The 16,521-nt window shown below is 37.3% G+C and overlaps 2 protein-coding genes across 3 annotated transcripts in view; both read left to right on the top strand.

Moving 5' to 3' along the window:
- The window catches only part of sgcd (sarcoglycan, delta (dystrophin-associated glycoprotein)), a 1,159,024-nt gene extending 1,150,690 nt beyond the window's left edge, over window positions 1-8,334 (top strand). Inside the window, exon 9 of the mRNA XM_059526671.1 lies at window positions 8,218-8,334. Coding sequence (XP_059382654.1) covers window positions 8,218-8,304 — 87 coding nt within the window. The 3' untranslated portion in view covers window positions 8,305-8,334. The remainder of the gene's footprint in view (window positions 1-8,217) is intronic.
- ubtd2 (ubiquitin domain containing 2) overlaps window positions 1-16,521 on the top strand; it is a 68,667-nt gene that overhangs the window by 41,699 nt on the left and 10,447 nt on the right. The window lies entirely within an intron of this gene.

The raw sequence follows: 16,521 nt of genomic DNA, 5'->3' as shown, positions 1-16,521 counted from the left end.
GAGAGTGAGCGTAGGTTCCGTCGAAAGGTGACCTGCGTTGGAGTGTGAGGCACTTCAGGAGTAAGTGCTAGGTTAGCAGTAATGAGGAATTGGTCTGAGGTGTGCAGTGGAGCAACTGAAGAATTGTCCACAGAGCAACAGCGCGTGTAGATGAGGTCCAGTTGGTTGCCTGATTTGTGAGTTGCTGTAGTAGACACTAGCTTGAGATCAAATGAGGAGAGCAGAGTTTTGAAGTCAGCAGCCTGGGGTTTATCTAGGTGGATGTTGAATTCACTAAGCAGTACCAGAGGAGTACCATCTTCAGGAAAGTTTGATAGCAGCACATCCAACTCCTCCAAGAAGTTTCCCAATTGACCTGGGGGACCTAAATGACCACAAAGTGGATTTTAATAGGGTGGGTTACAGTAATGGCATGTGATTCAAATGAACCAGTACCTGTAGGTGATGGCTGAAGATCAAATTTCCATTCTTTTGATATAAGGAGACCTGTCCCTCCACCCCTGCCAGTGGTACGAGGAGTGTGGGAACAATTGAAATTAGTGGAGAGGGCTGCAGGGGTGGCAGTATCTTCAGGTTTGATCCAAGTCTCTGTCAGTGCCATGAGGTTGAGACCGGAATGAGTAGCAAGAGAAGAAATGAAGTCTTCTTTGTTAACTGCTCGAAACCAGGCAGTCCCGCGATAGGCAAACGCAAAACCAAGCGCCACTTTCAGCACGTATTAACCAAGGTAAGACACACACAATTTAAACCAAAAACTTTCCTAGCAATGACGATCACACACTAGTCTGATGAGAAAATAAGGCAAAACACTCACAAGCTGCTGTCCTTCTCTGTAGCTCGACTGTTTCTTCTGACAAGTGCTTTCTAAACAGCTAATTAAGTACTTTCACTGGCTTTGGCCACGCCTCACTATTTAGCAGATCAAAACCAGGCAGTCCAGCGATAGGCAAACGCAAAACCAAGCGCCACTTTCAGCACGTATTAACCAGGGTAAGACACACAATTTAAACCAAAAACTTTCCTAGCAATGACGATCACACACTAGTCTGATGAGAAAACAAGGCAAAACACTCACAAGCTGCTGTATGTATATATATATATATATATATATATATATATATATATATATATATATATATATATATATATATATATAATTCATGTATAAATTGCATTTTATTACATTTAGAAATAATAATGGCTGGCCTAATAATGTTATCATGTACAAACAGGATATATTTAGTTCCCTTCACTTTACAACAAATCCTTTAAATTTAACAAATATATCAGAACAAAACAAGAATTAAAAATATAGATTTCTAATGGATAAATATAATTGCAGTATATAATAATATAGGCTTAGCTATAAACAAACAAAATAATAATAATAATTTAAAGCTAAGCATAAGGTAAGGTTGGGCTTTCTCATTCTCTCACTCGGGAGAAATCCGTTTCCATATTCGTGATGTTGTCCATTTGAAGCTTAAGTATTATTCATGAGGTAAAGTAGGCTTTGTTGTTCACGCGTGTTTCAGTATCGATGGAAAAAAATCATAATTAACAATATGTGGAGTAAATGGATCGCTGCTAATGCTGAATGTCTGGTGAACGACTGCTGTTTCCAGTGAATATGTGCACGAGACACCAGCGCGATCAAACAGCAGAAACAGAAAATACTCCATTTTTGGTCACACATAAGGCATAATTCAAAAATGCAAAGTGTTAGTAGTTTGAAAAAAATCAAGAATAAAAACAATAATTAATAATAAGAGTTAATAATAATTATTGCTAAATGCTGGACCGTTCCCATTTCGCTCTGCATATGGAACCTGAGGATTTTTTTTTTAAACCAAGAATGAACCGAAATGAAAATGAAATGAAAACATTTAGCTTTTTATCCGTGTATATATATATATATATATATGTATTTATTTATTTATATACATACATACATACATGGGCCTTATATCTATTTACTGTTTAATAACAATAGCATGCATATAATCCTTTGTGTAAAGGTATTCTTTTAATTTTTGATGAGTAGACTGTAGCCTAAGACTATCTTACGTTTTAAAATTAACTCACTGTAAATGTTTGAATATTTTTTAAAGACGTTACAATGTTATATCATAATGTTATTGTTGTTTTACTTCTTCCTTTTATTTCATTTTACAATTACATTAATTTCGCAATCTGTCCCTTTGCGCCACCTGGCGGTAGTTTCGCGAATGATTTTAACAGTCGCGTGTTAAAATCATTCTGCATGTAATTGGGCATTTACACGTGGCGGTAAAGCCCAATTAGGCTGTTTACCTACTGTAGCCGTCAGCTTTGCCTCACTGATGTGTTAGATTTGACGGCTGCAGTTGGGGAAAATGAAAGAAAAACACTATATTTAATATTAACAGTTGAAATTTTATAGGCCTACTTATGAAGTTAGGTGCGTTTCTTAGAACGAATTCAAGCAGGATAAATGTCATGAACCTGTGCTTATATTTTCTCTAAGCTGCACAGTTTTACACCATATTTTAGATTTGAAAAATTTAACAGGTGTGCAGTATTATTTATAAAATATGAATTATGTGTTATATTATCCTAATAATTTTCAATGAAGCATTAAAAGTGGTAGCCTATTCTAGTGAGCAAGGCTACATACATGGATCTATATGCAAAATGTTAATAATCTCACAAATTAGGCCTATATTTGTCACAAGTACAAACAGTATGCATTTTTGACACGCATATACTTTGTTATTCGTTACCTGTCCTTTATTTTGACAGAGAACTATTGGGGAAAAGATATCTGTTTGTAAACTGATTAAGAAATTGTTGCGTGTTTTATGAATAATTTATTTATTTTAGATCATTTTAGTTTTGCCGTTAGATCATTTTAAAACGTCAAGTTATAACTGCATCTGTCTCGGTTGTAGACTTGTTACAATTTATTTTAAATGCAGATCCCATATTGTAACCTAAAAGAAATGTGCTATATTAGAATTAATATTCAAGTGTTTGCGTGGAAAATTATTAATAAGCAGGCATAACAGAGAGGCACCCTCGCGATCACTTGAATATTATGATAATGAAATAACTTAACATTGGGGTGCCTCATATAATATGAGAAATATATCTACAAAAAGCTTGAAATGTCTACTTTTAAAGCAAACCAATTCAAAACAAAAGCAATTACTCCCTGATTATGTAATCTGTGAAGGTTGCATTTCTCTCTAAAGGCACGTCCATGTGGAGAGAGTCAGCAGTGAATGTCATCTTGCAGCTGACAAGAAAACATTAGTTTATTAATAAATAATTAAAATGTCTCCTTTTTCACAATTATTTGGCTACTTCTGCCTTTGCTTTGTGGCAAACTTAATGTGTGTGCTTGAGCACAGAATATATTAAGGTTTATTATGGATTAGACTGTGTTAATTTAATATAAACTTGCGAATAGTTGAATAATTACTTAAATTAACGACTACTAGTGACTAAAAAAATCGTATGTTGGGGGCAGCCCTATTAAATTCCCTCTAGACATCTCTGTTGAAGTTTTCAATATAATGGTAATATATACATTCTGTGAGAATTTATATTTTAGGTTTTGACTGAATGTCACGTCAGTAACGCTGGAATTGCTCAATAATGAAACTAAAAATGATTAGACCTACATGATGTCTCGGGACAGTTTCTTATTACTGCAATATATGTTTACGTTTGTATTGCCAAAATGACTGTAGCATTGCCACGTATAATTAAAACCGTGCAAAACTGAAAATAGTCAATGCAGCTTACATTAAGAACAAACTTTTTTTTATATCTTTAGCAGATTCTTTAGGTCAGTTTTTTTCTTTCTCTCTCAGAGGCGTCTCATGTCTCCTGAGAAAAAACTAAGCCATATTAAATTGAATGTAATACTCTGTATGCCGTTGCAAAAATTGCAAAGGCCAAACCAAACGAGGTGTTTGTCCTAAAACAGACACGTTGCCTAAACCTGCTATGCAAGTTTGCTCATCAGACACTTTCCATATGTAAGAGCAAGAGATTAACACTTTTATTTCATCCCCCACAAGCTATACAGCACTACCCCAAACCAAACCAAAAAAAATATATATATATATATTTATTTATATATATATATATATAATAATATATATATATACAGTACAGACCAAAAGTTTGGACACACCTTCTCATTCAAAGAGTTTTCTTTATTTTTATGACTATGAAAATTGTATTATTATCAATAAGTGGTGCTGTTACCAAATTGATGTCATGGTCAGTGTGAGGTGACAATGACACATTCAAAGTTTTTGCTGCAAATATGTCAAAGCTTTTTTGAGATACAGCCTCAAATGCATTTTGGCATCCTTCCAGCAAATTCGTTGATGCGCTAAATGAGAACCATTTCGTATATTGACATGAAATCCATAACTTTTGGCCAGTGGGCTATGAAGATGATCCGCGTCAAATTTGGTGAAAATCGGACTAACGGTCTAGGAGGAGTTTGATAAAGTAGATTTTCAGCATTAATCAAAATGGCAGACAGGAAGTATGGCCAATTTTGGCATAATTGGTATCGATGTTCTCGGCATGACAAAAAGAATATAGGGAGACCTTTTTTATTTCAATAAGCTAATCTATTCAAAAGTTATTAGCATTTTTTAGATATTTCATTAAAACTCTTGACCACAAGGTGCCACTGCAACCAAACTTTTTGAGTACCTTCAGGGTATGGAGCCGAATATTTTTGTAATTATTTTCGTAACGATAAGATAATGCGTTCAAAAAATACAGCATTTTAAAACTTAACTAGGCCTAGCCTATAACATGCAACAATAAGCCACCTTTTCAATCGTTTTATTTTTTATGGCATAATGCACACATCCTTAAATGTAATCTAAACATTTCAAGTTAATATCCTATTTTTCGTAGTACCATTTCTAGTTTTTCATGTCGCAGTTTTAGTGACATGAACTTTCATTTAAAAAAAATTTCAAGTGTTTTTTTTTTTTATGGTGTGAGTCAGAGTAAATTGCGACGTGAATAAAGTCTCATGAACATGCAGCCTTCTACACATAGATATGTATGCTTGTACAGTGGACCTACGGCCAAGGTCAGGATTTTTCATTCAAAAACTTTCATTAGCCTGTAGCAGTTTCGTCGCGCAAGATTTCTGAGGTAATCTATCGGTGAAGCGGAGATGAATCATAGCTCTCGTGGGAGTTGAATGCATGCTGCGCGTTACGTCGCAGTGAGAACATGGAAAGGATCTGACGGGAAATTTCTCCCTATCAGTAATTTCCTTTAGTTTATATAGGAAATGTATAGTTTTATAGGGTTTATATCATATCCTTCTCAGATAACCACATTATGCTGCACTCCGGCTTGAAAAAATAAAATCCTTTCTCGTCCCGCATCCACAGATTCCATCATACTAGTTATGCCAACATTAAAGGGATGCGTGAGAATGGTTATGAGAAGATTCCACCTGTTGAAGAGATGCTGCCCTGCTATCTCTCCATGGGTGAAGCATCTTCTCTTAAGACTTCCTCCTTGCCATGTAAGCCTTTTAGGATAAATCTCACCTTTCAAACGTTTCCATACCTCTGTCGAGACAGTGGTTGATAAGTTCAGGGAGGCAAAGGCGTGCTCAGCAGCCTTCAAATCCTTCGTTCCACAAAGATCGAAGTCTGAGCCCGTACAAACCCAGGGGTCCTGGCCTGTCTCGATCTGAGGATCAGAAACAGGCACAGAAGGCTAGTTTCACAGCTTGTGCTACTCCCCCGCTTGTGGGAAGGAGTAGGAATAATTGCAGGTCAAAGGGAGGTAGGCAAGTTAAGAGATGTGATCCAAATGAGGCGTCAGTGCTTTCGTCTGGATTAGATTGATACTTGAGTATCTACTCATTTCCCTCGGGGGGTTTAACATCTGCCTTATCTTCCCCTGTTACCACCATCTCTCCACCTGACCGAGTTAAGGTAGGAACTTCCTGCATTAGTCTCCTATGCTAGACCTATGATGTTTGGTTGGTTCTATGCCTTCATAGTAATGGTCCGGACTGGAGGCTTCTTTGGGTCACCTCTTGAGTGGGGCTCCAGCGCGGGAACCATGGTGGGTGAGTGTGGTCCATTCTATATATACAGTGCCCTCCATATGTATTGGAACAGTAAAGACAAAATTGCTTTCTCTGTTGTTGAGTCAAGACATCTGTAAATATGATAAAAAAAATTAATATGTGACAAAACTACAGAATGTCACATTTTATTATTAGGTTTTTCGACACATACTTGTTTTACCAAATAAAAAGGACAGTACTTTTAGAGTTCATCCCACTATTTGATGTGAGCATAAGTATTGGAACAGTTGAATTCAAGTCAAGTCACCTTTATTTATATAGCGCTTTAAACAAAATACATTGCGTCAAAGCAACTGAACAACATTCATTAGGAAAACAGTGTGTCAATAATGCAAAATGAATTGAAATGAATTCATGCATTTATTTGCAATCAAGTCAACAATATCATATCGCTGTAGATGAAGTGACCCCAACTAAGCAAGCCAGAGGCAACAGAGGCAAGGAACCGAAACTCCATCGGTGACAGAATGGAGAAAAAAACCTTGGGAGAAACCAGGCTCAGTTGGGGGGCCAGTTCTCCTCTGACCAGACGAAACCAGTAGTTCAATTCCAGGCTGCAGCAAAGTCAGATTGTGCAGAAGAATCATCTGTTTCCTGTGGTCTTGTCCTGGTGGTCCTCTGAGACAAGGTCTTTACAGGGGATCTGTATCTGGGACTCTAGTTGTCTCCGCTGTCTTTCAGGGATGTAGAGGTCCTTTCTAGGTGCTGATCCACCATCTGGTCTGGATACGTACTGGATCCGGGTGACTTCAGTGACACTCTGATCTGGATACAGACTGGATCTGGTGGCTACGGTGACCTAGGAATAAGAGAGAAACAGACAAATATTAGCGTAGATGCCATTCTTCTAATGATGTAGCAAGTACATAGGGTGTTATGGCAAGCGTTCCCGGTTCCGGTTTACCTAATTAATGCAGCCTAAAAATCCTTTAATGGATTTGGATATTAAAAGCATATTAGTATGTTATGTGTAAGCCAGGTTAAAGAGATGGGTCTTTAATCTAGATTTAAACTGCCAGAGTGTGTCTGCCTCCCGAACAATGTTAAGTAGGTTATTCCAGAGTTTAGGCGCCAAATACGAAAAGGATCTGCCGCCCGCAGTTGATTAAGTTGATTAAGGCAGATGTAAAAGATTAAAAGCTAATATTTAGTTGCAGATCCCTTGCATGCAATCAGAGCAGTGAGTCTGCAACCCATAGACATCACCTGACTCTTGGTCTTATGCTTTGAAATGCTTTTCCCCAGGCTTTAATGCAGCCAATTCCAACTGCTTGTTTTGGTGAGTTTCTGTCTTTATTCTCCTTTTCAGCTGGTGAAATTAATGTTCAACCAGATTTAAATCTGGAGATTGATTTGGGCAATCTAAGACTTTACATTTCTTTGCCCTGATAAAGTCCTTGACTGAACTGGCATGGTGTTTTGGGTCATTGTCCTGATACAATATGAAGTGCTTTCTAATGAGTTTGGTGGCATTTTCTTGAATATTGGTAGCCAAGATGATTTTTTACCCTTCCAAATTCATTCTGCTACTGCCATCATACATTAAGTCATCATTAAATTTAAGAGGTCCTGTTCTAGAGACAGCCATGCATGCCCATGACACCACCTCCACCAAGCTTTACAGATGAGGTTGTATGCTTAGGATAATTTGCAGGTCCCTTTTTTCTCCACACTTTGCTTTCCAATCACTTAGATAAAGGTAAATCTTTGTCTCATCGTTCCATCAGTTCCGTTCCAAAACTCTACTGGCTCACATTTGTGAAGAATCTTGCCTTTCTTTTTTTTTTTGGTGCTGATCAGAGGTTTGCATCTTGCTGTGTAGCTTCTATAATTATGTGTCAAATTCTCCTCCAGAGTGTAGATTGACAGAGCATCACCCCAGCTTTCTGGAAGTTGTTGGTGATTTTACAGTGTATTTTAGGGTTCATTTTCATAGCTTTTATGATTTGTCTGTCATCAACTACTGTTGTTTTTCTCAGCCGATCAGGTCGTCGTTGGTTGCTGATGTCACCGGTAGTTTCCAAACTCTTGATTTCTCCATGCACTTTGTTTTTCCTATAGTTCTAATTGACTTACTATTTTAGCATCCAAATTGCTTGCATTTCTTTCAGAGTCGGCTTCTTCGTCTTCATCCTGGTTTGTGTGTGTCATCATCGAATGCAAGACTTTGAATGCAGAAGCAATGGACATAACTGATAAGACACATTCTCTACTTTTAATATTTGAAGAATTAATGCAACAGTACACAGCTGAACACTTAAAAAGACCTGTGATGCAACTGTTTCAATACTTATGCTGACATCAGATAGGGAGATGAAACTTTAAAGTGCTGATCTTCTTAGCTGGTAAAAACATCTTTGTGTTGAATCACCCAATAATAAAATGTGGCATTCTGTAGTTTTGTCTCATATTCATCTTTTAATCATATTTACAGATTTCTTGACTCCACAGCAAACGGAAAAATTTTGTCTTTACCGTTTAAATACTTATGGAGGGCACTGTAAGTGGTAAGTGTGCACACAAGACTCTTGCACACTTTCTGACATCCTGTACTTTAAGGGTTACGCTTATTCCCTTTTTTCCCTTTTCTCTGAGTTGGTTAGACCACGGTACCTTGGGCTCCACTCAACCAGTTTGTCTATTAACACAGTTTGAAGCATCGCTCCCCTCAGCATTGAGGGTTATTGTGATCATGGTGCTTCCTTTCGGGCGCTCGAGTTCTCTCCCCTTCTGAGGAGTTGAATTCCTCACTCTGTGGGCTGTTCTCGTGGTAGTGTAGTAGCACTCCCCTTTACCAAAAAGGGTTGCCTATGAGCACCCTACTCCTTTCTGAATTTGAAGTTCACCTCTCACGTGAGAGTTGAGTTCTGTTTTTACAGAGCACCTGGAACCAGCAGCATCAGCTGAACTAGCCTCTTCTTCCACCTCTCTGATGCTCTGAGTTTTTGGCTAACTTGCAGTACACTTACCCTTCTGATTCTAATGATCATGCTGTAAGTAAAGCCCCCCTCTCTTGTTAAGAGCTGGGTTTATGCTTCCTCTGCTAGGTAACCTACTGCTAGCCATTGCAGCATTGGAACATGCTGTAGGTTGAGCCCCCTCTCTCGCTGATAACTGGGTGTGTTATTCCCTCAGCTAAGTAAATTCCTGCTAGCTGTTCCAGTATTGGAACATGTGGTAGGTCGAGCTCCCTTCTCATTTGGGAGCTGAGTGTTTGCCCCTCCCCTCAGCTAGATATTTACTGCTAGCCACTCCAGCATTATACCATAGATCAAGTTGATGTCTCTCAAACAAATTGGTTTTAGGATGTATCATTCCATCTATGAGCTGCTCTTTCAGAGTGCCATGAGAGCCCCTTTGAACGGTATCCTGAAATCCATGTTATGGAAAGTCTTTATGCACTTTCTAAAATCCACACCAATGTAAGTTCGCTAGAACTCTGCATTCTTTTCTAAAATCCTATACGGCTTTGTGCCCTTTCTTGAGCTGGTAAAGCCCCATTCATCTTGGGCGCCACTCCACCTATGTATCCTTAGGATACCTATTTAAACAGGGTGTTGCTACTAGGGATATGTTGCGACAGTTCCTTCAGCAAGCTTATGCGATAGCAAGTGGTAGCCCCTTTGTGACAGGCCAAGACTTAGTATGATGCTAGTCTCTTGGTCGTATACCTTTAAAGGAATCTCTTCTTGTTTCCAAGCCTTAAGCTTGGAATCTGGCCCTAACAGGTAAGTTTGGTTATATAGCCTAGGCCTATGGCAGTAAGGGATAATGTCACGGACAGCCATCTAATGTCCCAGGGGCAACTCCCATGGAAATGGTAGAATTGGTACTTAGTGCTCGCCATAGTTCTAGCCTGCACTCCACTCAGGATTGTGGCGTGGGTATACTGTTCCCCATAGCGACCCATAGAGGATTCAGTTCGAAGTTCCCTTTAAAGGGAATGTCTCAGGTTACTTATGTAATGATGGTTCCCTGAGTAGGGAACAAGACACTGCGTCCACTAGCATCCTGCAATGCATTGGACGCAAGCTTCAGATGAAAAAGTGGATGATGTGTTCTCCCGGTGCCTTTTTATACTATAGTCGCACCAGTAGTGACGTCATGGGCTGTCACCGGCCAACGTGTTGTTGGTGTTTTTCAGTGTATGCTTCAGACGCGGGTCACAACGAGGCTTTCCCCATAGCGATCCCTAGAGGATGCAGTGTCTTGTGTCCCTACTCAGGGAACCGTGGTTACATAAGTAACCTGAGACATTTTTAAGGCATTTGTGTAGGAAGAAACACTGTCATTCCATGCAATTAGATATACCTCTGGTTTTGTTTTATTCCGGCTGGACTCCATTTTTTGGGGTATTCTCTTCACTGCATTAATGAGTAGTGTTGGAAGAACAAGAGCACTGAATGAGCTGGCAAAAAGATAATAAACATAATATTATAATAAATAACTGTCTGGCACATCTGAAAGTGTGTTTTGATTAAGTAACTTGCATATCTGCTGCCAAAACCACTAGATGGCAAGCCTGCAACCATTAGCTGAAAAGGCTTAACGACTAAAGCTAATGCTTTCGGTCTGGCAATACATGGGAAAGGAGACCAGACGCATTGTGTGTGTGTGTATATATATATATTTTTAGAGGAAACGGCTCATCATTTAATGAATCTCATTGAATGACAGTCTATCTGCTAATATGCAACATGTTTTATACTTAAGAATAGTTTTGGATTTAACTATTTTTAGAGTTTACAAAAAAAAAGAAAATCTGTTTTATAAGAAAAGTCACTGGGCCCTATAATACTCCCAGCACAATGTGGTGCAAGGCACGGCCTAAGTGTTTTTGCTAGTTTCAGCCTGACGCAGGTCTTATTTTTCCATCCTGCACCACGTGGTTTAAATAGCAAATGCATTTGTGCCCATTTGTGGTCAATTGTTTGTTCAGTCGATTCAATCGTTTGTTCATTATCTGGCTCGGTGTTCATCTTCGGTTTCTCTTCACAGCATTTCAGTCAGTGTACTGTTTGAGTAAATTAATTACTTCGGGATATTGGTTTGTTTTAACTCCGAGGGAGTGTCAGCAACATTAAAATAGTTAACAGCTTAAGTCATTTGTGGATTAATGCTTATTGGAGACGCAAACCGTTTCAAACCGTTTCAAACTGGTTCAAGGAGATCCGGATATCACTACACTGCAGTGAAGGCGCTCACAACAGACCCGGAAGAGAAGACAGTGCTGAGTAAAGTCATAGTTTTTGCTATTTTTGGACCAAAATGTATTTTCGATGCTTCAAAAAATTCTAACTGACCCTCTGATGTCACATGGACTACTTTGATGATGTTTTTGTTACTTTTCTGGACATGGACAGTATACCATGCATACACTTTCAATGGAGGGACAGGAAGCTCTCAGACTAAATCTAAAATATCTTAAACTGTGTTCCGAAGATGAAGTCTTACGGGTTTGGAACGACATGAGGGTGTGTTATGACACAATTTTAATATTTGGGTGAACTAACCCTTTAATGTAAAGTGATAAATTTTGGGTGGAGTATCCCTTTAAGAGAATAGAGACAACCTGCTAAGACCATGCTCCCAGGCACACTGACCATTTTCCTGTCATTAAACTAGCAAAAGTGAATGCACCTGCACAGTTTGCCTTAGATCATTAAAATAGGGACCACTGTCTTTTTGCGACAGGGGTAATTTAGCTTATGGCACTCCTCATTCATTCCTATGGTAAACAACAACTTAGTGTCACACAACTCTAACTGAAATTGAATGACGTCAAGGTTATAATGTGATTGGTTATTAAGGCACACGTGATCTAAAATAGCCATTACGCTTTCTCCAATAGTAAGTTATACAGACCCTCTCATCTCCCTATATTAAGGCAATCTCTAGTGCTGCTCAGCTCCAAATTGTTTCAGATGGTTAAGTCCAATTTAGTGAACTGGTATAAATAGTTCGCAAAAAATTCACAAAACAGATATCCCTCTGGATTGTTTGCCTGAGGCTGTGAATTACAGGTAGTAATGTTAAAAATAATGTTCAGTTTCTTGCAAAGATTGATTGTTTTACTTCATAAGACCTCAATATATCGTGCAGCCGCTGACTTGCATTTTATTAGTTACCAAGGAGCACAGTTTCAGCTAATAATTGTTTTTACTGTTCAGTTCAAGAAGTCGTCACCAGCATCTTAAATGGACTGAGTTTTAATAAATTAACAGCAAATTTTCATTTTGGGGGGAACTATCACTTTAACTTTCTTTAAGTACAAATGTGTGGTTGTGTCTGAAGCGCTAGAGAAGAGTCAATAGTTTCTGTTGCAACATCAAATTCTTTTGAGCTGTCTGGTATACTGAGGAGTAGATAGGAGTCAGGAAGATAGTTTAGTGGTAGTCTTCAGTGGTAGAAGTCATAGTTCAGCCATATTTGTATCAAGGAATTTGCAGCTTTAGCTAAATTGATTGTACACAAAACTAGATAATGATCTGAGATTTTTATTTATTTATCTACCACCTAAAACAGATAGTAGAAAAATACATCATTCTTTATTTGCCTAAACAAAAATAAAATTATTCAGAACCTAAACCCTGTGTCTAGTTAGCCAACAGGGTTGCAGCAATTCAATTTTACTGTATGTCCAGAAGAAAAAAAAAAAAGAAAAGAGAGAGCACACAGCCCCATAAGCCCCCAACAAATAAAGGATTAGGTGATACCAGTTCACAGTTCACAATCACACCAGGCAACCCACAAACACTGGTGGTGGATGAGGAGATACCCCCTGATAATGTAAAGTGCTTTGAGTGCTTAGAAAAAGCGCTATATAAATGTAAGGAATTATTATTAGTATTATTACTGGTAGGAGGTCTGTTTAATTAAAAATAATAATAATGCATACATAAATGTGGGAAGCTACCTCAGCTGCCTAACAAAGGATGAAAAAATCTTAAAATAAATACACAAAAAATAATGTAGGAGAGAGAAAAAACATAAGAGAACAGTGAATAGTAATTATCACCAAACAACCTTAAAGGGGCACAATCAGACAAATACAAAATGGTCCAGAACTTATTCCATCAGGCAAACACACTCTTTACTTGAAAAGACATATACATCAGGACACCTGAACCTGTACAACTCATAGCTTCCTCGTAGTTGGAGATTCTTGCAGGCAGTTGTCAACATCTCCTGAGAGCTAGACTGCCTGCTGTTGATTCGTAGGATATTTATTTGATTTTTGTACTGGAGTTTAACTGGCTGCTATGATTAGGTGGAGCAGCAATTTATAAATACATAGATTTACAATTTGTTAATTTAACAGATTGCTTTTAAGGTACATAACAATTTTTTTCTGGGAAGCAAACTCATGACATTGCTGCTAATAGTTTCCAGGTTAAGCTACAGGAACAGTATAATACAATATATTATGGTAATAATATGTTGCTCATGTTTTTCTGGATTTCACAAAATATATATATTTTTTGGTAATCTGTAATTATTTATTCAAAAATACATAAAATAAAATGCACACATCTAATAATTTAATACTCTACTATGATTACCATATATTTGATTTATGTAATATTAAAGGTGCCATAGAATGCATTGATACAATAGTTTAAATTGTGGGGCTGTGTATATGTTAATAGGGCAGAGAGCATCACAAATGACGATTTTTTTTTTTTTTCAGCAATGTAGTCATAGTGAGCATCAGCAGTTGTTTCAGCAGCAGGAGAAATTCCATCCAGTGGTTTTAGGGGGTTCTTAAGCTGCTCTGAATGTCATGCATCAGGTCTGTGGCTGTTTGACTTGCACAGTTGTTTACAGAGATGAGTTTACACAGTTATTTTACTGTCTTTGAGTATTTGTGGTCAAATTTATGTGAAGAGCAGTACCACTTTTTTTTTTATCACCTTAATGGAATTTAATAACATTGTTTCCTACCATACAGACTGAAAACTTGGGATTTTTGATATTCTAGAGCTCCTTGAATGTGTCTAAATTAGATGTTAGTCTTGCAGCACCGTTGGGCCTCTTTACTGCTCATCTGAGATAGCGTACATAAAAATCTATATAACTCACATTTATACTTGGAGGATCAAGTGCAGCTTTTTATATTTATGTAAATATAAGTAAAATTAAAAGTTATTTTTATTTTGACACTAAAAATATACAGTACTGTGCAAAAGTCTTAGGGCACTAGTATTTTCAACAACAACAATGGTTTTAATTCAGCTATTTATATATTTTGCTGTAGTGTGTCAGTAGTAAATATCAATTTACATTTCCAAACATTATTTTTGCCATTAATTACAAGGAGTCTGACAACAGCCAATGCTCCACACAGAGATCTGATCTCACCATCATCCAGTCTGTCTGGAATAACATGAAGAAACAGAAAAAACTGAGACAGACTAAATCCAGAAGAACTGTGGAAATGTCTCCAAGACACATCAAGAAACCTATCTGCAAAGCTACCTGCACAAGTGCACCTAGGACAAAAGCTTTTTTTTAATGCATAGTGTGGTCACACCAAATGTTGATTTAGTTTAGTTAATAGAAATTAATTAATAAAATTTATTTATGGCATTATTTTTGACGTAGGGCTGGACAATTAATCGAAAAGTAATCAAAACCGAAATTCATTACCTCTAACCGACGTAATTTTCCCATGTCGGTTATTTCGGTTTTTTAATCCTGTTAATACTTCCCCCTTAAAAGCATACTACTGCGTGTGTAGCCACATGATTCTGCCAGTCAATGGCATAAAAGCAAAACACTGAGTTGAACGCCGGTTCAACACATAGTGATGGCGCGTGAGCGGTGAGCCTTGCGTCTTCACTAAACTTTGTCAGTTGTATTTGTTTTATCGATCTACCATGTTCGCGCAGCTGCATTGTGGCACATACACTCATATAAAAATTAGCTATGAAGATCTCGCGCACAGAGGAACGCAGAAAGTAGTTGTCAGCGCTGTTCTGTGATTTATCACTAAAGTAGCTTAGAATCTCAAAACTTATTATAGCATGTTTGTTTGCAGCGCTCATGAAGCACAAGCGCGTGCATCGAGAACAGTGGTCCGTTCTCGGACTGTTCTGTGTATTTTAACTGTAGAAAAGGTTGTTCCGATTCGAAACTACGATACAGAAAACTACATCAGTATATCATCATAAACGCAGCCATTTTGTCTTACGTGAACATAAACAGATGAGAAAGAAAACACACATGTGCAGTGTATTTGCTTAAAGAGACAACAGCCTAATAAACGCGCTACCTGTCATTAATGTTAATCAAAGAACAAAAGAAAACCATTCACTGATCTTGACTGAATATATTTAATAACTTTACTTGATTAATCTTTATTTTATTTATAAAAAGAAAACTACGCAGTGTTTTTAAACTTTTAATTACAGTTTCTGTACCTGAAATTTTGTTTAGTTGTATTTATGATATTGCTAATTGATTTGTTTGTTCCTATCTTATTACTGACTATTTACTTGTCTTTAGCACTTTAATATTTTAAATTGATATTAATCTTGTTGTTTTTGCTATGTTATTTTTTTAATCACAGGCAAAATTCCTCTTGCAGTGTTTTGTAGGCTGCAGATTTTTGCTCATGTTATTCAGCTGCAACAGAATGCTTTGTAAAAATGTTCGACATTTAAATGTTTGACTTAATTTTTTTTTATATTGGATTTTTTATCTTATTGGAATCGAAATTAGGAATTGATAAGAATCGGAATCGATAAGCAGAATCGGAATCGATAAAATTCAAACAATACCCAACCCTAGTAAGAAATGTTACGAACATAGATAAAATAACTGCTGATAGTCAATCATATTTACAGTACAAACCTTGTCAGTGAACTATGAGGGCAAAAAAAAACAAAACCGAAACAAAATAATCATTCATTAATCGTAATCGAGGTAAAATGTTCAATTAATCGAGGTTTTGATTTTAGGCCATAATCGTCCAGCCCTATTTTGACGGCATCCTCACTTTACAGCATTTTTACACAAGTGCCTAAAACTTTGCACAGTACTGTAGCTTTGCAGGTTTCTTGAACTGTTTTGGAGACATTGCCACAGTTCTTCTGGATTTAGTCTGTCTCAGTTTGTTCCGTTTCTCCATGGCATTCCAGACAGACCGGATGATGATCAGATCTCTGATCTGCACTGGCTGCTGTCAGACTCCCTGTACAAATAAAAATCTCACTAGATTATTACATTTAATGGCAAATGTTTGAAATAATGATGTTATAATGGAATAATGTTTGGAAATGTAAACTGATATTTCCTACTGAAACACTACAGCAAAACATTGAAATACCTGACTTAAAACCATTTTTTGTTGGTGAGTGTAAGTGAGCATAATTTTATTTTTATTT

Source organism: Carassius carassius, chromosome 36 (genome assembly GCF_963082965.1).
Source record: "Carassius carassius chromosome 36, fCarCar2.1, whole genome shotgun sequence".
Lineage (NCBI taxonomy): Eukaryota > Metazoa > Chordata > Actinopteri > Cypriniformes > Cyprinidae > Carassius > Carassius carassius.
The sequence above is the reverse complement of the archived record's forward strand: the minus strand, read 5'-3'. Positions and strand labels throughout refer to the sequence as shown.